Raw genomic sequence first — 20,968 nt, forward strand, 5'->3', positions numbered from 1 at the left:
AGATATATTGGTGAATCACTCCAGTTACTAATCATTGTCTTTTGTAACTGGTCAGTTAGGATTTTTTTTTTTAAATGTGCACATCAAATGTATGATTTTTTTTTTATATTATTTTTAGTGTAACAGTATATGGCATTACATCGGCAGCTATGTTTCTCTTACGTTTTTCTCTCATTTCTTTGGACTTTTGTATTTGATTTGCATTTTGCAAATTAGTATTTAAGGCACATCATTTCTGCATGTAAAAACCTTTATTTATATTTTTTAGTACTTTTTTTAAGCTAGGGCTTTGAAGAATGTTTTCAGAACCGTGTAAATCATCCAGGAGTGACCAATTTAGACTTATTTATTAACACAAATATTAGACGTAGAGTATGTAAGAGCGCAGTGACGTGCTGGATGTCAAGTCTCCCTTGCGAAGAGTTTAAAAACCATGGTACAGTATTTACTATTTTTAGGTTACTAGTTTATTTTTATTATTCATTCCGTGTTATAAATAAAATGTATAAAGTGACCGCAAACAAAACCTGGTTTTAATTATTTTTATTTATCATAAATGAAACTTCCCTAGGCTAAAATAGACTATAATTACACAAGTGCTTCATTTATTTTTGACCGTTGTTAACATTTTCACTGAATCTACAGGGATCCTTTTGTTGCTCAGCCATTCGAAGAGCCTCTGTCAACAGCCATTATGCATTCCAATAAAAGTCTATGGGAGTGCAAAACCCACTTAAAGCTGATCTCCATCTTTATTTTCACTTTAACTAGGCCAAGCTGGACCAATCAAAATATTGCCTACACTAACAGCTGCCTGCTGGGTGCGCTGTATAACTGGATGTAACCTCAGCTATATGTCAGTATATAGCATTTTGTTTCAGCTGTGGGATGTGAACTTCCTCTCTCACACCTGGAACAAAACTGGGTTGGGCTGAGTGGCACTCAGCCAATCGTAGGCAGCTTTGTATTCTCAGAATGATTGTGATGTCATCCGCTTGCCTCTCCACCTCAGCCAGTCAGAGGAAGCTTTGTACTCATTTAGAGAATACAGACCTGCCTATGAATGGCTGAGCAGCGCTCACTTCCATGTTTCTGTATGTGGAACAGGATGTTTGCGTCTCAGCTGGAACAAAGTGTTGTATGCTGTATGTAGCTGAGACAGTTTATACAGCGGGCATACCTATTACCGTAGGTTGGGCCAGCTTGGCCAAATGAACTAGTTTAAAGTGAAAGTAAATCTGGAGATCAGCCTTAAAGCAGATCAGAAGGCAGTCATCTGCAGGTCACATGTACCTGTCCATGCATTTTGAATGATCTCAGAAGTGTCTCAATCGGATGAAATTATTTTTTGTATTTCAATGTTTTTATTAATTTTTAAACAGTTTAAGACAGGAGCAACAAAACACGTCCACGCAGGGGCTATCAATTGCACATAAAAAGGATGAAGCTTTTTTTTAACCCCTTGACACTGATGTAACACAAATATGCGGCCTCACAGAACTGGGCATTTTTCTGTGGGGCCGCATATTTGCGTACCTATCTTTCTGCTGGGAGCGCACCGCACTGCGCGCTCCCAGCACAAAGACCGCGGTGTCACTGAGAGCTCTGGGTCCCGTTATAACTCCTGATTCAGGGTCACATGATCGCTGTGATAGCCTCTGATTGGCTATCACAGTGATCAGTCACTGTACAGCCCGGCCCCCTTGTTTTTTTTTCTCTCTATGAATGGAGGAGAGAGATACATTGTAGCTCTCCAACTCCTGACTCCTGAGGGAAAAAAAATGTTTGTAAAAAAAAAGGATAAATAAATATTAAAACAGAAAAAAAAAAAATAGATCAAGGTTTGATCTAGTTCAGTGCCAGTGTGTTTGGGTCAGGGTCAAAGGTCAAGGTCAGGATTTAAAAAAAAAAAATTGGTGTCAGTGTGTTTTAGGTACAAAAAAAAAAAAAAGACAAAATGCGCACTATTACTTCTGGGCTGTACTACAGGTACAAACAACATACACATATATGTTATCGCTGCGATCGTCAAGAGCTGGAAAATGTATTTTGGGGTGTTCTTTGGTGGTAGGTTATGGTAGTAACAATAAACACAGCTAAATTAAAAAAAAAAATGATAATTTTTTTTTACTATTTTGGGCCACTTTTCCTTTGATGATAAAAAATAAATTAGGAGCTATCCATTACCATTTACCACCAAATGAAAGCCCAGTCTGTCCTGAAAAAAACACGGTATAATCCACCTGGATGTACAAAGTAGTTGTGATGATATGTACGGTTTTACTAACACATGTCAATGTTGCAAAATTGTGCTTAGGCATTTCGATTTGTTTTACCCTTAGGCGTGAAGGGGTTAAAAAGCGCATCGCCACAGGCCTTAAAGTTGTCATATTTTGATCTTGATGGACCAAAACTTTGGTGTATACCCCAAAAGTCTAACACATGTGCCTGGCAGCAAAAGGGTGGGCTTTAATGCTAACACTCCCCACATGCTGTATGTATCGCTGTGCATCTGATGTTTATGTGCTAAAAGCGCATTCGCTGTGTGCTTCCAACACAAAGACCACTCTCAGTCTGAACAAAAGATTGGGCAGCACAGTGGCTAAATGGTTAGCACTTCAGCCTGGCAGTAGTAGGGTCATTGGTTTGAATTCCAACCACGACACCATCTGCCTGGAGTTTGCATGTTCTCCCTGTGCCTGCGTGGGTTTCCTCTGGGTACTCCGGTTTCCTCCCTCACTCCAAAGACATGCTGTTAGGTTAATTGATTCCTGTCCAAATTGGCCCCAATATGTGTATGAATGTAAGTTAGGGACCTTAGATTGTACTCCCCTTGAGGGTTAGGGACTGATGTGAATGTACAATATATATGTAAAGCGCTGCGTAAATTGACGGCGCTATATAAGTACCTAAAAAACAAATAAATAGCCAGCAGCAGGGCTGCTGGTAAAGGAATACCAATTGTCCTCCTGTAGGGGCCCAGGCCCCCATCACTTTATCAAAAATAATGCAGATTTTTTTTTTAATTTGGCACACAGGCAGATTAACACAAGAAGCAGGCTCCTCAGTTGCCAATAATAAAGTGAGAGTTCCAGCCCACAGCCTCAGTCTCTAGGCAGAGTGACATCACAGCTACTTCATCACTGCCTGCCTTCTTCAGCAAATAAGTGTAGAGGGCGGGCTGTATCCTGGGGGATCAGTGGCAGACCAGCAGCCATCATCAGCGGTCCGCAAACAGCACACTGTCACTGAGGGAGCCATCCAGCCTGCAGAGACTTCTTTTCTGTCAAAGGTACAGTCGTTATACACAATGATGGACATTTACTAAAACTGGTGCAGTTGTGCAAGGTAGCCAATCAGCTTCTAATGTCAGCTTGTTCAATAAAACCTGGAAGCTGATTGGTTTCTATGCAGAGCTGAACCAAATTTTGCACCCTCCTGCTAGCTTTCAGAATTTAAGAAAAAAAAAAAGTCCTCCTTGAATGAAAAAACTACAAGTCCTGACAGCCTTTGCGGCTGTCGGCTTGTAGTTCATCGATTTCTCCTATCAATGTTTCGGCCTGCTTGTATGGGATGTACGGGCAAGCAGATATGCTGACAGGGACCTGCATGGTACCACAGCTATGCTGATCATTAATGCAATGCTTTACAGGCTCCTGCAACAAAAAATAAATGCATATTTTTTGACCTGCAAAATTTTTTTTTGTCAAAAGGTTATCTTTTAAGTAAATTTTGCACACACACAAAAAAAAAAAAAAAGCCAAGAAAATGTGAATGCTTATCTGTCCCTCCAGCAGAGGAACACAGTCCAAATGATCTTCAGTATCCCCATTATGCACTCAGTAATGACACCCAATGTGGAACCACAGTGAGCAGTTGGAGGTTGACATATAAAACACCCAGATGTTTGTCAGTTGCTAAATATTCTTGGGCTGACTTAGCTGGGCAGGATAGCTCAGTCACTTTAAAAATGGTTTTGGATCAGTTTTGTTTTTCCCCTACAGGATATACAGAGTATTTTGGGTTATTTAAAAGAGCTCACAGGAGATTTTTTTTTTATTTCACTTTTTTTCTCCAATTTAAACTTTGTATGGAGCCTTTTGAAAAGTTGAGATGAGGGAGGAGTCACTTAGATGTGTAAATTCTATAGGCAGCTGCCTTTTTATTACATGGTAGCGATGGTAAGCCTACACAACATGTTCAAGAAGGCCTAAAACTATGTGGTTGTAATAGGAATAAAAATAATTGAAAAATACAAAATATCAATATGCAACTGTTTATATTTAACTGCCCCCAAATTTTTATTTTTTTAACACTAGGGTAGTCCTGTCTTAAAAAAAAAAAAGTCCATCCAGTTCAAACATGTAAAAAAAAAAAAGTTATAATCCTACACCCACAGTTGATCCAGAGGAAGGCAAAAAAAACCAGCAAAGCATGATTCAATTGGCCCTCTCCCCTAGCTTCTAGGCTTTGGGCAGGGGCAGCTGCTCTCCTGCATTGTGTACACAGGTGGTCATCTCCCATTCAGAGAATACTTTGCATGTTCTGATTGGGTGGGGGGGGCAATATCATGTGCCCCACCTGATTCAATCAGAAACGTTCTGCATTATTTAGAAACTGCAAAACAATTCAATAGATGCCCCCTTGTGTGTGCAGAAGGCAGCAGGCTGGCCACACAGCATGGAACCCAGAGGTAAGTTGAGATGACTGGAGCATCAGAATCTACGTCAGCGATTTTCAGCCAAGTATGTCATATACAACATGCTGATACCTCACATTGTGTTTGAAATAGATCTACACACCTTGTAAGTCTTTTTTCCCCCAGTACAGGCCATCCAAAAGAAAACCCAAAAACTTAATTTGGGCCCCAGGCACTGTATACCTACACATCCAGGTTCAACTTCGTTAAATACCAGAGATCTCCCACTACAAGGCTGTGCGTGACTAGTTTTGCACACTAACCAGAAGCCATAGAATTGAATGGTGGCAGCATGTACACCACTGCATTTAATCCTTCGCATGAAAATCCAAGTTCTGCCCTACAAACTACTCCCACCTCAAATAAACACTTAATACCACAGCTCTGGCTTCTGGAGAGGCTTCTCCTCACAGATTCCTGGGAACACTCGCAACCCACAAGAACTTTCAAGTTTGTACATCTTGGGCTTCATGCACACTGGATGTTCTAAAAATGCCAGCAGTGTTGGCTGTAGAATGCTGCTGGAAAAAGCTAATGCAAAAACATGAGAATTTTTTTTATTGCAAGTTATACTCCAACATATTCAGGCTCAAATAACAGATATTTGCATTTTTCAGCTTTTAATCAAAGTTGAGCATTTTTATAGCTTAAAAAAAAAAAAAATCTTGAAACCAACTACTTCTGAGGTTTTTTTTTTTACAGCCAGAAACAATTGAGTACTGTCCGTGATACTTTTATTTGCACTAACAATTTTGTATGACATTTTTGGGTCATAATATAGGTTAGTGCAAATAAAAAAAAAAAAGTATCACAGACAGTACAATTGTTTGTCGCAAATGCACCAATACGGCTACAATCACCTCAAGCAAAATGGAAGATACTAAGTTTTACAACCAGAAAACACTTTACAGCCTATGTGTGCATGGACACAGGAGAACATGGTGGCAAGTTTACTGGCTGTAAGGGGAAAACAAAAACACCAGAAGCAGCAGCTGTAAAAATATCCAGTATGCATGAGGCCTTACACCCCAGGTCACGCTGGATGCAAATTGGCATGCGACTTGAAATCACATGCCAAGTCACACCCTATTGTCAGCAATTAGAGCAGTCAGATTGGTGCAGTTCTGACTTGGTCAGAGCCGCACCAATTTCTATAATTCATGAACTACTTTTGGTGCAATTAGCATAGACATTTGTGTCAGAGGTCTTGCAAATCTCACCTGAAATTGGCATGCCATTCAACTTTGAAATCCTGTGACTTACTGAAGTTGCATTATTTCAATGTCTGGTTTGATGTGACCAGGAGACTGTTCAGAAATGCTGATGTTGATGTGCTTAGTTCAGCACAAGATCCATTTATATGGAAATCTGTCATCCCCTGCACAAAGAATCAGGTGCAGCCGTGCACAGTAACCGATCAGCTTCTAACTTCATCTTGTTCAATTACGCTTTGACAATAAAACCTGATTAGTTACTATACACAGCTGCAACACATTTAGCAATCTTCCCCAACATGAAGTTTGGATTACATGGTCTCCATTCTATACATTATCTGGGGAAAATGTATGGATTATGTTGCCACACAGCATCTGCACCTATACGTTACCAAAGCTTGAGGCTCATTACAAATATGCGTTACATCTGAGCTAGGTTCATCAGACTCCTCCTTGTCTGCTGGTATATGTCCTAATAACATCCACTTCTAGTGGGCAGCACAGTGGATAAATGGTTAGCACTTCTGCCTGGCAGTATTAGGGTCCTTGGTTCAAATCTCAACCACAGCATCACCTGCCTGGAGTTTGCATGTTCTCCCTGTGCCTGCGTGGGTTTCCTTTGGGTACTCCAGTTTCCTCCCACACGCCAAAGACATGCTGGTAGGTTAATTGGATCCTGTCTAAATTGGCCCCAATATGTGTATGAATGCAAGTTAGGGACCTTAGAGATTGTACACCCCTTGAGGGTTAGGGACTGATGTGAATGTACTATATATGTGTAAAGTGCTGCGTAAATTGACGGCGCTATATAAGTACCTGAAATAAATAGTGGAGGGGGGCAGTATATCTACCCAAATTTAGGCAAATTAGTACATTTAAAAGGCTCAGTTCACAACTATGCCGTTTGCAAAAAAGCACTGCAAAACTGACAGAAGGCAGTTAGTTTGTGTTTTTACTGCATTTTCTTCTGCTTTGTTGCTGGGCAGAATAGAAAACGCAAAAACATTTCAGCAGCTTCATTTAACTATTTTAGCAAAACACTTTTTGCTTTTAAAAAAGTCTGACCCTTTCCAAAAATGCAGCTCAAAATGTGAATGTGTTCCAGAGGAAACCATGTTAAATGGACTGTAGTGTTTCTCTAAAACATTGGTGTAAATTGAGCCTAAAAAGGTTTTGGATGCAGGAAGGATTAGATCCCCAATTAACATCTGACAACAGTGTCTTATTGGAAGATTTGCAAGGAAAAACGTCACCAGCACATCGAGGATCACCAATATGGGTCCAAAGATTTTAGTGAAGGATCACAGTTACAGCAAGGCAATGTTTGACTCTCGCAGGACCCCTTCACCAGGCATGTGACTTAATGTCTGATGAAGGGGTCCTGCGAGACAACGAAACATTGCCTTGCTGTAACTGTGATCCTTCATTAAAATCTTTGGACCCATATTGGTGATCCTCGATGTGCTGGTGACTTCTCCCTTGCCGATTTTGTTCTGTTCCAGCCGATAGTCGCTGCAGCACCCACTTATACACACAGCCATTTTTAATGCAGGAACATGTGCATATGATTGTACACTTGCATTATTGGAAGATTCTCTGCCAACTCCAGGAAACTGAAAATTCTCCCTTGCAGTGTAGATGCAGCTCATTTTAGGGGGGAGAGTACAAGTGCTTTTCTTACTCAATCCTCTACTCCCCAGCAGACAGCACCTCTATGCTACTGCAGTGGACTGGCCCTTGGCATCATCCAATGCAGAACTATGGATCCTGCACCAGTCAACATCAGGACCCAAAGACAGGGATTGGTCTACCAGCATGGCAGATTGGGTAAGTAAATCAACTTTTTAATGCCCACCAGGTGCAAATGAGCAGGTAACCCCCACAGTGCAGGCACAGCCCCATTGCAAGGGAGACTTTCAAATTGTCTCGAGTCCACTTTAAAAACACCATTATGCACCTAGAATGTCACAATATATGTATAGAGACTTTAATCTGCCAATTTTAGTTCTGTGCAACCATTCTTCAGACAATTCAGTCAATTGGATGGCCTGACATTTCTACTTTGCTAAACAAGTGTGGTTCAAGCCCTACAGTTGGTAGAGGCCATTTACAACAAACAACCATCCTTAACGGGTGAGGACCTTGGTACTCCCATGTCTCAACATTTTATGCAGTTCTCTACCCCCAGAACTTCACAATTTACACTGTCAGCTACACAGCTCAACCTGTTGAAGGCTTCTTGGTACCATACAATGATGTGGGTGGTTCCATACCTCCTATCATGTTCTTGGACAGAACATTTTCCTGACTACTAACCAAATAGCCTGGAATTTTAAAAATGTCAGACATACCAGGAGCACAATAGCCTTTACTAGAGCTGTTAATTCCCCTTACATTGGAAGGATGCTTTGTGCAAGTACAAGGTTGCTGGGAGTGAAAAACCTGACCAGAAAAATGCTTTCCATGACACGAGACAGACCACTTACTGCACATTTTATTAAACACAAGACTTAACATAATTTGTGTCACTGTATTAGCAGCTTTATCTGCTGCCTTACATAAAAAGGGAGAAAACAAAAAACAAACAAACCACTTGACACAGAACAGTATTATTCCTCAGTTGACCAGGATGGGTTTCTGGGCCTGTCTTCTGGCCAGACTGCTCGCCTTCCTCTCCACAGATTTCACAACACCTACAGCAACAGTTTGCTTCAAGTCCCGCGCTGCAAATCTCCCTGCAAACAAAATTGCATGCCATTACAATAAACCTACACAGACTGCAACAAACCTCACATTGTAATCCTTTGTATATGATCACGTCATGGCCATCTTTAGAAAATCTGAATGCCAATTCCCGGGTAGTGGTGGAAGCACCATTCTAGTGTGAATGGTCAGTAGAAATTTCCTGATCCTGGTAGCTGCAGGTGACCCTCTAGTCCATCACAGAAGAGCTTGTGTAACCCCCATTCCTAGTTCCAAACAAAAGGAATTTAAAGAAAAACCCTATTTTGGGAAACCAAGCCTCAACTTTAGCAAGATTAGTCAGTCTCAGCTCCAACTAGCCTATATACAAAATTTAGTTCCATCCAATAGTAAAGTCCTCCATTACTAGACTAACACTGCTTCTCCACCCTCACCATGTTCCAACTGCCCATAGTTGAAAAGATAGTTGGGCAGTGTATTTTTCTTATTGAAAAAGGGCAATGGGAGCCTTGGGGTGCAAAGAACAGACAGTCTTACCTGCGTGGCTTTTTTGCAGGAAAGCAGTTCTAGCACTGAATGCAAGTGGTAGTTGGCCATGATGGAGGGTCTGTTGCTGGCTGTTGGGGGATCCATGGTTGTAGGGGGAAGGGGGTGAAGTCAATTGGAGGGAGAGATGCAGTTGTAGGATCCATTTTATTGTTTTTATTAATTCCATAAAAATTAGCACCACAAAATACCTGGTTCTGTATTCTTTACAAGGAGCAGTACTGAAGGTGGGTAGAGGACAAGGGGGAGGTTTACCAAAACCGGTGCACTTAGAAGCAAACTGGCTACCATGTACAGCTGCATCAGATTCTAACTTCAGCTTGTTCCATTAAAGCTTGGCAACCTTACCTAAAAGCCGATTTGTTTGCAAGGTTGCACCAGGTTTTTCACTTTCCAGCTTGCGTAAATAACCCCCAAAAAGGAGCGACTCAGCAGAGAACTGCACCTATTCACAGGAGCCAGAAAGCCATGGTTGAGTGGTTTCACTGCACTAGAGGCAGTTTCCATATTCCTTAAAACCTAAACTCTAGGTAGGCCTGTCCTCTGACAAGGACACTTCCGGTTTGAGAGCCACCATTCCCTGGCTGGGACTCAGCCAAGTGATCATGACATGTGCTCATTTGTGGGGGGGCATCAGGGGTCCAATAAGTCTAGCGAGCATACATAAACTGATTGCACCACATGTGGCATCTCCACAAAGGTCTCAGCAGTAATTTTAGGACTCCAATTCAAACTCTAAACTAACTTGTAAAAGCGTCACCTATAGACCATTTGTTACTGTAGCTTGTGATCATTTCACAGGCATGTGCAGTTAAAATCTTGACATTTAGTATTTACTTGGCATCTTATATTTTACAAAAGCTGGGTATTCTATTGTGTTTGTGTACACTAGAATTCATTTGTAATTTCTCCTGAAAGTTTGCATTTTAATGGGCTGTGCAAATATGGTGTGACAAATTCCAAAGCCACCATTCTCCAGGACCTCTGCTTTCAGAAAATGTTTGGGGTTCCAAGTAATTTTCTAGCAAAAATGCTGATTTTACAATGAAAAACTTCTAAATTGTCATAAGTGGTTAAAAACCCAACTCAACATTTACTGTAAAGTGTCACTCAGTTTCGAATTTGCCTTTATAAACGGCCCCCAAAAGATTGAACAGCTGTACAAGACTGCAACTGTAGGAGCATTTCTGGGAATATTCAATCAACAGGCTAGGCGTTTGTTCTTCAAAGAATAAGAGGGTAGAGGTTCATAAAAATGCTGTATCACCCAGTATATGGTTTCTCCCCAGTAACCAAGACATGCATACAAAGAGGGGTTGTGAAAAAGAAATTTCACAGAAAGTGGTTACATCATGGACAGAATGTGATACGCAGAATTCCCAAAAATTATGCTTTTACACAATTATAGGCAATAGGGTAAATACCCTGGTTCACCATCACCTCAGTATGAGAAATTCTCATACTGAGGTGATGGTGAACCAGGGTATTTACCCTATTACTTATAATTGTGTAATAAAGCATAATTTTTGGGAATTCTGAGTATCACATTCTGTCCATGTAACTTTCTGTGAAATTTTTTTTTCACAACTCCTCTTTGTAGGTGTTTGTTTTTCACCTGCACCAGAAGGTCAAGAACAATCCTGCATAATATCAGATTCTTTGTAGCGTATTCAGCAGTTTCAGTTTTGCACCAGACACTCCACTTGCGGTTAGGTCCTCTACCTACACCAGAAGTAGGGATAGTACAGAGCTGGGTACTCACCTAGGGGAGGATAGTCATAAAATCTCTCCACACAGAATGGTTTGATGGGCTTCAGCTTCACAATGGCAGCATCTCCTGATTTCAGCACTGCTGGGTTATCTTCCAGTTTTTTGCCTGATCTGCGGTCAATCTTCTCCTGCAACTCTGAGAACTGGCAGGTTGTGTGGGCTGTGTGGCAGTCTATGACTGGGGAGTATCCAGCTTTAATAAGACCAGGATGGTTGAGAATGATCACCTACAAGACAAGTTTAGGACAAGCTCAATGCACTGTAAAGTAATTCAATTTGGAGGACCAAGACAGGAAGGAGGATTTGAGTATGTATTGTAAAGGTTAAAACCATTTTGCGATCTGTCTCATTGTCAAGATTTCCCTTCACTTCCTGTCCCAGAGATAGAAGTGGGAGGAACAGGTGTCCCCATTTAGAGATCCTGAACCTGCTATGTGGACCATTACTTGTCCCATCACTGCAGTGCTGTGACAGAGGGCTCAGGGTGAAGATACCAAACTGCACCAACCTCCCCCCCAATAAAATTCAAGCACTCTAGGGAGTTATAGGGGGGCACACAAGATGCCACTGGTTGCCAGATTTCCACTGTTTTCTTACCCACATGCTCTGCTTTGGGGGGGCTCAAAAACACTGCACAGTGGGGATCCATCAGTCCCAATGAGAAATTACAGCCAGCCCCTCCTCCCAGCTCTCCTCACCAGGTCTGGTTAGTTTCCTCCAGCACTAAGCTGACAGGAGTAATGAAGCTGCCGTCACTACTCCTGTCAGCTTGTAGATAGGAACTGTCTATGTGGTGTGCCACCCCTCACAAATACCACTGCACCCACCCATCTGGCCCACCCCTGCATGTGTAATGACAGTCCCCAGGACAAAGGATGAATCTACCAAGCTATGACAAACACTTGAGTTCTAAACCTTTAAAATTATCCAATATCTGAACATTTGGGCTGTACACGCACCAAGTTGTACATGTTAAATGCATATTCAGGGTGTAACATGTAACCAAGACTGGTCTCCACTTCCCAAGTTCCCCCCCAGCTGTCACACGCAGCTGTGCAGGGCTCCCGCCACATCACTCAGTCCTCTGAATAAAAAAAAAAAAACTACAAGTCCTGACAGCCTTAGTGGCTGTCTGTTTGTACTCCCATGAACTTAATTCTCAGTTATCAATGAGCACCGTGGTAGTTTATGGATTCTTCCTGCCAGTATATCTGCTTGGCCATACATACAGGCAAGCAGATATACTGACAGGTCTGCAGGAGTCCTGCATGGCACCAGTGATCTGCCGATTGCTGGTGCAATAGTTTACAGGCTCCTGCATCAAAACATGCACTTTAACCTACAAAAAAAAAAAAAAAAAGTGCACTTACCCCTTTAAGAATGTTACCTAGTCTCCGGAAAGGCCTCCCCAACCCTTTATACATTTTTAAGCTCCATGTACACTGGAACATTTTTCTGCTGCCAATACTGAACACGTCAAGTGCATGTAAACGCAGTACAACATTTAGCACTTGGACATTTAGTCATTACATTGACCAGAGTACTTGCCATTGAAATGAACACCCAAGCGCTTAGGCACATTTACACAGTCAGTTTTTTGGGCCAAAACGTTCCTCTCCTGAACGAGATTCTTTTGCATTCAGAAGAGGGATGTTTAACTGTGCCTAAACTCTGCTGCTGTTCAACTCAGATAAAAGCCTTTGTGTCCATGTACAGACTAGAGTTCAGGGGCTTTGGCAAAAACACCAAAAGCTCTTGAACTCCCATTTATGCAGCATTGTGCATGAGGCCTTACCAGTGATCCCTCGCCACTCCTTCCTTTGTAAGAACACAATACTCAGTGCTTCAAAATGTGCAGGAGCACGTGACCTTCAGCCCTGTGACAGTGCATTGTCTTGGAGACAATTCTCAGCCCAGAACAGCCAATAACCAAGGAGTACTGTCACCATTCATGCCAATGCAGGCTGCTGAAGCAAGGGAACCCTCTGAGGATATGTACATGGGAGAGGGGAGGGGCTTAACAGATTGTGGTTTCTCACTTGGTAAGTTTCGTTCACTTCCTGTCTTAGGCCTCAAAAATGAGAAGTCTTCCCAAAGGTGACTTCCCACCTTCATTGTCTCCAGAACATTTGTGCCCATTAGTTGATAGAACATCTTCTGCCATCACTAAAATTTTACATTTCCTACTCTCCTTTCTCAAGAGTACCAGGGCAGAGGGTGAAACTCCCCAGGACACCAACCACAGTACAAACCTTTAAACCTTGCAATGCTCCAACACCTCTTTCCTGTCCAAAACTAAAATTTGATGTTGCATACCAACTACTCCACAGTAGCTACAGTGATCAGTAAAGGCTTGTTTTAAGTTATATTTTAATGTCCTTAGCATGGTCACAGTGCCACTTAAGCGCTACTTTCTTTGTGAGGAAGTCTCTCCATTTGGCATTTGCCATCGTCTGGACAGCCTGAGGGATTGAAAATCCATGTAGCCCCCTTTGCCTTTTGTCTGGACATTGTACAAACGGTTGATGGGTACCTCACACTGGTTAATACTTGGTGTTTGGGATACATTTGTAGGAACTTGACACTGCAGCATACCTGTGCTATGAAGCTGGTGGCCTCAGTTGGTGGGTCACTCTTCGAGTTCCCAGCAACATTTCCACGTTTCAGACTCTTCACAGCAACATTCTTCACATTAAATCCAATGTTGTACCCGGGAAAAGCCGTCTCCAGAGGCTGATGGTGCATCTCTATAGATTTCACTTCTGCAGTGAAGTTTGAGGGTGCAAATGAGATGGTCATCCCTGGCTTCAGGATCCCAGTCTCTATTTTACCCACAGGAACAGTACCAATGCCTGGGGAGGAGACAGTTGTACAAGTGTGATCTACATGCAGTTTACAAAAGGAAGCATTGGGGAGGGGAAATTGTATTTACACAGCTAAAATTTATATTGCTGATTTTAGTTATATGTTATAGGGGGACCAACATCCAACTTGAGTGTACTCATTCACCATGCAGTGAAAGAATTGGTACTAAAACTTTGTAAATTGGAGAATGACTCAAGTATTCAGTGCACTATATGGGCCAAAGTTTGTAGACACCTGGGCATCACATCATTGACCTGCTTGGATGTCCCATATCAAGACCATGGGGATCAGTATAGTTGCCCCCATGCAACTTTAGTGGCCTCCAAACTCCTGGAAGGCTTTCCAGGAATTGCACCCATTCAGCCAAAAGAGCATTTGTGGTTAGACACTGATGTTTGGTGAGGAGTCCTGGCTGGCAATTATTCAAGTGTTAGCAAGGTTGAGGTCAGGGCTCATTGCAGGCCACCAATTCACTAAACTCACGTTGTCTTTATGGAGACAATTTGCACACAGACATGAAACAGAAGATGGCCTTCCCCGGACTGTTACAATGCAATAGTCTGAACACAGGTTGCATAGTGAGAGGTACCCTTCACTGGAAACCCTACTCAATTTGTAGAGGCTTTAACAAGCCTTTGGCTATATGGTATGTGTGATGTCTGGCATTCACAATCATTTGGCCACACAAGATGGAGACGTGTTCTCTGGAGTGATGGATAATGCTTCTCTGTCTGGTAATCCCATGAACATGTCTGGGTTTGGCGGTTGCCAGGAGAACGGTACTTGCCTGACTGCATTGTGCAAAGTGTAAAGTTGGTGTGGGGTTGTTTTTCAGGGGTTGGACTTGGCCCCCCAAGTTTCAGTGAAGAGAACCCTTAAGGCATCTGAATACCAAAGACATTTTGGACAATTTAATGCTACCAACTTTGTGGGAAGAGTTTGGGGATGGTTCCTTCCTGTTCCAACATGGCTGCACACCAGTGTACAAAGCAAGGTCCATAAAGACATGGAGAAGCAAGCTTGGAGTGAAGGAATTTGACTGGCCTGCACAGAGTCCTGACCTGAACACTATGGGATGAATTAGAGGAGACTGTGAGCCAGGCCTTCGCATCTGACATTGGTGCCTGACCTCACAAATGCCCTTCTGGAAGAATGGTCAAACATTCCCATAGACACTCCTAAACTTTGTGGACAGCCTTCCCAGAAGAGTTGAAGCTGTTATAGCTGCAAAGGGCGGGGCCAACTCAAAATTTGACTTTACGGACTAAGACTGAGATGCCATTAAAGTTTGCATGCGTGTAAAGGAAGGCGTCCCAATACTTTTGGCAATATAGTGCATCTACCTAGTGACTGATCCCCAAATCTAAGGCAATGGTTAAGGAGTGTGGTAGATGCAATTAATGAGCAATGAGCTGCTCCTGTGCCAGACTGTTTAGGCAACAAAAGGTTTTGGAGACTCTAATCACAATAATTCAGTCAGCAGCAAAGCACTTTTGTTAAAATATCTGCACCAAAGTCACATGAACCAGTGTTGGGATGTAAAATGTATGTAAAGAGTTTTCTATAGTAGTGGAAAGCCTGAAATCATGGATACAGAGTATGAAGTGGTATCCAGAGATCTCAAAACTGATCTCTGCTCAAGCGCCTGTAAATCCATCCAGTGATTTCTGAAATAGAGGCTGGAGTCTGTCCAACTCCTCACATACTGTAGATATGAATTGAGAAAGGTCCCAAACACCACACACCTAGCAAAGCCAATAGACTGACCGTACATTCTACAATTTTCTTTATATCTGTCTTCAACTTCGTAGTGCAAGGGTCTGCCTGATTGCATACAAATTTAGAGTGTTTAGATTTGACCTCATAAGGTTTTGGTAAATATTAAAAAAAGGGAAAAAAAATTGTAGAAAGAAATCGTATAATGTATGGCCAGTTTTAGCCCGCTTCATCCAAAGCCATGTCCCATGTCTGAGCATGAAGCCGCTTTCACTTTTTTTGTTTTAAAAAAATGGCTTTGCTAGGTGTGCCATGTTTGGGACCCTTCTCTATGCATATCCATGGTATCCAGAGATGCATCTGAAAGTGCTCAAGTTGAGCTCAAATATGTTTGTGACATCTCACCTCCTATTTTATAAACATCCTGTAGGGGTAAGCGAAGTGGCTTGTTGGCTGGACGCACTGGAGGAACAAGGCAGTCAAGGACCTCAAGCAGAGATTGGCCTTTTGAAAAGCTCTCTTTTCGTTTTACCTTCCAGCCTTTAAACCAACCCATCTGAAAGAGAAGAGATAAGTTGAATACGGCTACATGACACCAATGATATTATGATATAATGGTGAATAGCTCAGCTATCATTTACAGGAGTGTGCTACATGGTAGATGTTTTCTACACAAACAAGACTGTCCAAGTGGTAACAAGTCATTGTTTACCAAGAACATTCATGAGCACCCCATCGTTTAAGCCTACACATTGCTTTTTTTCCTCTCCCCTAGATGCAATCACACTTCAGATTCACATATTACCTTCTGACTGGGAGAAGATATGTTCTCTCCAGTCCACCCAGACACAGGGATAAATGGAATGGTGGTGGTGTTGTAGCCAATCTTCTTGAGGTAGACTGTCACATTCTTGACCACTTCATCAAACCTCTTTTGGCTGTATGGTGGGTCGGTCATGTCCATCTTGTTCACGCAGACAATTAGCTGTTTAACACCCATGGTGTAGGCCAACAAAGCATGTTCTCTGGTTTGCCCATTCCTGGAAACTCCAGCTTCAAACTCACCTGTGGCAGCAGACACCACCAACACAGCCACGTCAGCCTGAAACCAAGAAGACCTTTAATATCTAAAAACGGATGAGGAAGCCACATTAGTTCTTGAGCAATTGCGTCAAGGTGCTTCATTTAGAACAAAAGGGCTGCCAACACACCACAACAAAGAAAAACCAATGACCTTTTTTGCAATGGAAAGGAAATGCAGCAATGTATGTAGTGAATCATGCACGCTACTTAAGTGCCATGGGGTGCCACTCTCTGCACAAATGTGACTGGACCCTAGAGTATCTATACGAACTTTCAACTTTTGGATAGGAGGGGAGAGATTAGTACGTCCATTATGGAATTACAAGTTTACAGAAGTGAAGAAAATATTTCACAAATATTTGGCTATAATTACACTTTAGTGCTTGTAATAGAAGACTCATCTGCAGCTGTACAGTCCTACTTTGATTAGTTTTGTGATCCAGAGGCATTTTTTTGGCCTTTGGATGAGATTCTCAAGCATCAGCAGTAATTCTGCCACAGTCTGCTATGAACTACCGCCAAGCAAGAACCTCAATAGAGGTTTGTTTCCAGAATGTCTACACAAGAGAACACCATGAACACAAGATCTTTGATTCAGGTGTGCCTGATACTTCAAGCCAGACATTCTTAGACCTCAATGAATACAGTCTGGCTAGCTCTAAAGTGGAAGCATGCCATGTGGATGAGGTTTTGACAGTTGAACCCAGGACCAAAAATCCCCCAAAGCCTTGTTGCCATTAATACCATGGAAGTCACACACCTGGGATGTGCCGGTGATCATATTTTTAATGAAGTCCCTGTGTCCAGGAGCATCAATGATGGTGATAGTATATCTGTTTGTTTGGAATTTCCAAAGGGAGATGTCAATGGTGATTCCACGTTCCCTCTCCACCTTCAGCTTATCCAGGATCCATGCAAACTTGAACGAGCTCTTGCCGATCTACAATAGATTTTCTGGAGGTCATGACAAGAAAAATGTTGAGTGATCTTCCCCCACCCTCACTCCTAATACATTTGGGGATATATTTACCAAGTACGCATACCCCACTCATTCTCATATACCATTAGACTTTAGAAGTTACTCAAACAGGTATACAAACCACAATAATCTACAAAGTTTGAGTCCATGTCTGTAACCCTAGTTTTGGACAGTTTAATAAGGGGGTTAGAACATCTGTCAATAAAATTGTGTGTCCCCACTGGGAGTTCCATCCCACTTGTTAGGATGACCATCATTCAGACAAAAAAAAAAAAAAAAAAAATAGATTAGATGTCATCCAAATAGGAAGACTAGAATCTCTCATTGGGGACACCCATTCTGGTGACCAGGAGGGCACCTCACTGTGGATATATTTCCACACTTCGTCTCTACAGGACAGGAAGTGAACGGAATCTACCCAATAGCCACCCCCATCCCTCAGTTACGAAAATGTGCATCCAAAGCAGTTTCTTCTTTGCATAGGGTAGGGGGAAGCTTAAAACCTCAATGTCAGTGCTGTCTGTGTTCCCACCTTGGCTATTCAACCTCTAGTTATCCCGGTGACCATCGTCACTAGAAGTGAAAATTGAGTGGAAAAGCCAAAACTGAATTTTGTCATTGGAACAGGGAACTAAGCCAACCTAATAAAAGTTCTGCCTAGAGATGCATCTTAGACTCCCTGCACACTATGCTGCAAACACTTTTTTTCTGCTCCTAAACATTCAAGCTAAAAAAATGCTAATAGCCTAAAATAGTGTGCATGGACAGAACACAAATTTAACTTGTGGGATCAGAAAAAAAAAAATGCTAACAGCTCACAGGAGAAATAAACGGGCTCCCTAGTAGTAGAGGACACTGGGCCTTGTACAGGGGCAAACTGACAAACTCATGGGGCCCCCGGGCAATAAGGGATCATGGGGCCCCTGTGTCCTTGCCCAAACAAGCCTATGAAAAAGGTACCAGGGGCATCTCATGGGGCCCCCTACTGACCCCGGGCCCTTGGGCAGTGCCCGAGTTTCCAAATGGTCAGTCCGCCCCTGGCCTTGTATTCTCACATGATAACCAGGTAAATAAGCACTTCTATAGACAAACCTGCACATTTAAAACTGAAGATCTTTCGTAAGCCAATGATGACTGGTTCTCTTTAGGGTCAGTGGACAGTCTAAGATCTGCTGCATTACATCAGTTCAGACCCCATTTAGAACACAGACATGATAGGCGAACGTCCCAGAAATCTCAGTTTTATTTATTTCAGGTACTTGTATAGCACTAACCCTCAAGAGGCATAGGATCCCTACTTTCAGATAGAAGAGTTTTTGCATTAATAAAAAGCACCTGAAAAGCTCGAGAAAAACGCTTCCCTATATATGTGAATGTATATCTATGTCTGGTTTCACACTGAGGCGTTGCGCTTGTGGTGTAAAACCTCCGCTTGTAGCATCTTTGGGGAGTAAAAAGCCCCAAAGACACCTCTTACTATTTAAATCAATGGAAAACACCTGAAAAGCACCTCTGAGAAGAGTTTAGTGCAGTTTTAAGTTACCGGTCCTTTAAAAAAAAAATACTCAAAAGCACAGCAAAAACGCCTGTCGCAAAAACGCAGATTACTGCAAAAGTAGTCCAACTCATTCATAAATACTAGGGCCAATTTAGACAGGAGCAAATTGCCCTACCAGCATGTCTTTGGAGTGTGGGAGGAAAACAGAGTACCCAGAGGAAACCCATGCAGGCACAGGGAGAACATGTAAACTACGCAGGTGATGCCGTGGCTGGGATCAGCAGCGGACTGACAACTCATGGGGCCCCCGGGCAATAGGGGATCATGGGGCCCCTGTGTCCTAGCCCAAACTCAAAAAATCCTATGAAAAAGGTACCAGGAGCATCTCATGGGGCCCCCTACTGACCCCGGGCCCTTGGGCAGAGCCCAAGTTTCCAAATGGTCAGTCTGTCCCTGGCTGGGATTCAAACCAACAACCCTAGTACTGCCAGGCAGAAGTGCTAACCATTTAGCCACTATGCTGCCCACTAGTTCTCAGGTAGTCAAACCAGAACAAAGATAAACCATAACCCAGATTCTTCCTTACCTGGCCAGCAGCCGCTTCCAGCTTCTCCAGAGATCTGGGATCAAACCCGCCACACTTGTAGATGAGATGACCAGTGGTGGTGGACTTCCCAGAGTCTACATGGCCAATGATGACAATGTTCAGATGGGGCTTTCCCTTGTCAGTCATCTTCTCCTCTTCTCTCTACAACCTCACAATGCACACCTAACCTCTATTGTGGGGCTGGGAGCTGGTTCCCTGGATGGCCTATATAGCACCAGCCGCTGATAATGGGGAAGTATGATACCAGCTGAGGCCTCCTGATCTGGGGAAGACCCAGCTTATTACAATGATCAAAATGATGATTATTGGTTAACCCATTCAGTGTAGACGGAAAAAGGTCCTGCAGACGTTACAATAATGGAGAGACGTGTGCTTGGTGACTTTACAGCACTCCAATACCTTCCCTATTGGGGCACCTGCTGGGTGAGTGATGCCAGTCAATGGGCCTGCTAGGCATCCAGCAGACTGACAACTCATGGGGCCCCCGGGCAATAGGAGATCATGGGGCCCCTGTGTCCTTGCCCAAACTCAAAAAAGCCTATGAAAAAGGTACCAGGGGCATCTCATGGGGCCCCCTACTGACCCCGGGCCCTCGGGCAGTGCCCGAGTTTCCAAATGGTCAGTCCATCCCTATCAGCATGAGAAGACATTGCAGGAAAGGTGGTGCCAGGCACAGCAAGGCTAATGCAGCCCATACATGGGTCGAATTCTGAACAAATATTCTTTAGAAAATCAGACATTTTGTGCATTGTATAATCCTATTACGCCACCATTGATTTTGAAAGTCAACCAACCAAGCCTTCACTTTCACCTATTGCTATAGAAAAGAATTTTCATGGCCAACAATTTTCTTTTCTTTCCAGGTCACAGCTTTATATTTCCCGAACGATTCTCCCATCATTGATTCGAAATTCGTTTGTTTTTCAAAAAATTTCCAACATGCCCGATCACTCAGATTCGATGGTCACCCAAAATCGTCTGTTTCTGTGACCCACTAATGGGGCGAAATTCGAATGGAAAATTCTTTCAGAATTCGACCCGTGTATGGCCGGCTTAAGTCCTCCTGCACACTGGATGTTTCTACAGCAGCTGTTTTTGGCTTTTGACCTTTTTTTTATGGTTTTTTTTTCAGCTAGTAAACCCCCCAGCATGTTATCCTATGTGTCCCTGCACACATAGACTGTAATCCATGTTTTTTGGCTGGAGAAAAACCCCAGAACTAGTGGGTTTATAGAGGAGTTCTTTAGCTGTAAAAACGCTCTAACGCTGAAAAATGTGTCAAAACGCG

The 20,968-nt window shown here is 42.7% G+C and overlaps 1 protein-coding gene across 1 annotated transcript; it reads right to left on the reverse strand.

The window, feature by feature from the left end:
- Positions 1-8,394: 8,394 nt before the first annotated feature.
- On the reverse strand, positions 8,395-20,084 carry LOC149462018 (elongation factor 1-alpha). Its single transcript, XM_089677548.1, has 7 exons — positions 19,660-20,084; positions 17,357-17,536; positions 16,319-16,615; positions 15,919-16,069; positions 13,528-13,784; positions 10,925-11,159; positions 8,395-8,648 (listed from the first exon to the last, which is right to left on the reverse strand). The coding sequence occupies exons 1-7, from the start codon at positions 19,804-19,806 to the stop codon at positions 8,530-8,532; spliced, it is 1,386 nt and encodes a 461-aa protein (XP_089533674.1). The 5' UTR covers positions 19,807-20,084; the 3' UTR covers positions 8,395-8,529.
- Positions 20,085-20,968: the final 884 nt, after the last annotated feature.

The sequence above is a fragment of the Staurois parvus genome, unplaced genomic scaffold (assembly GCF_062004578.1).
Source record: "Staurois parvus isolate SC_StPar_1 unplaced genomic scaffold, SC_StPar_1.0 ptg000187l, whole genome shotgun sequence".
Lineage (NCBI taxonomy): Eukaryota > Metazoa > Chordata > Amphibia > Anura > Ranidae > Staurois > Staurois parvus.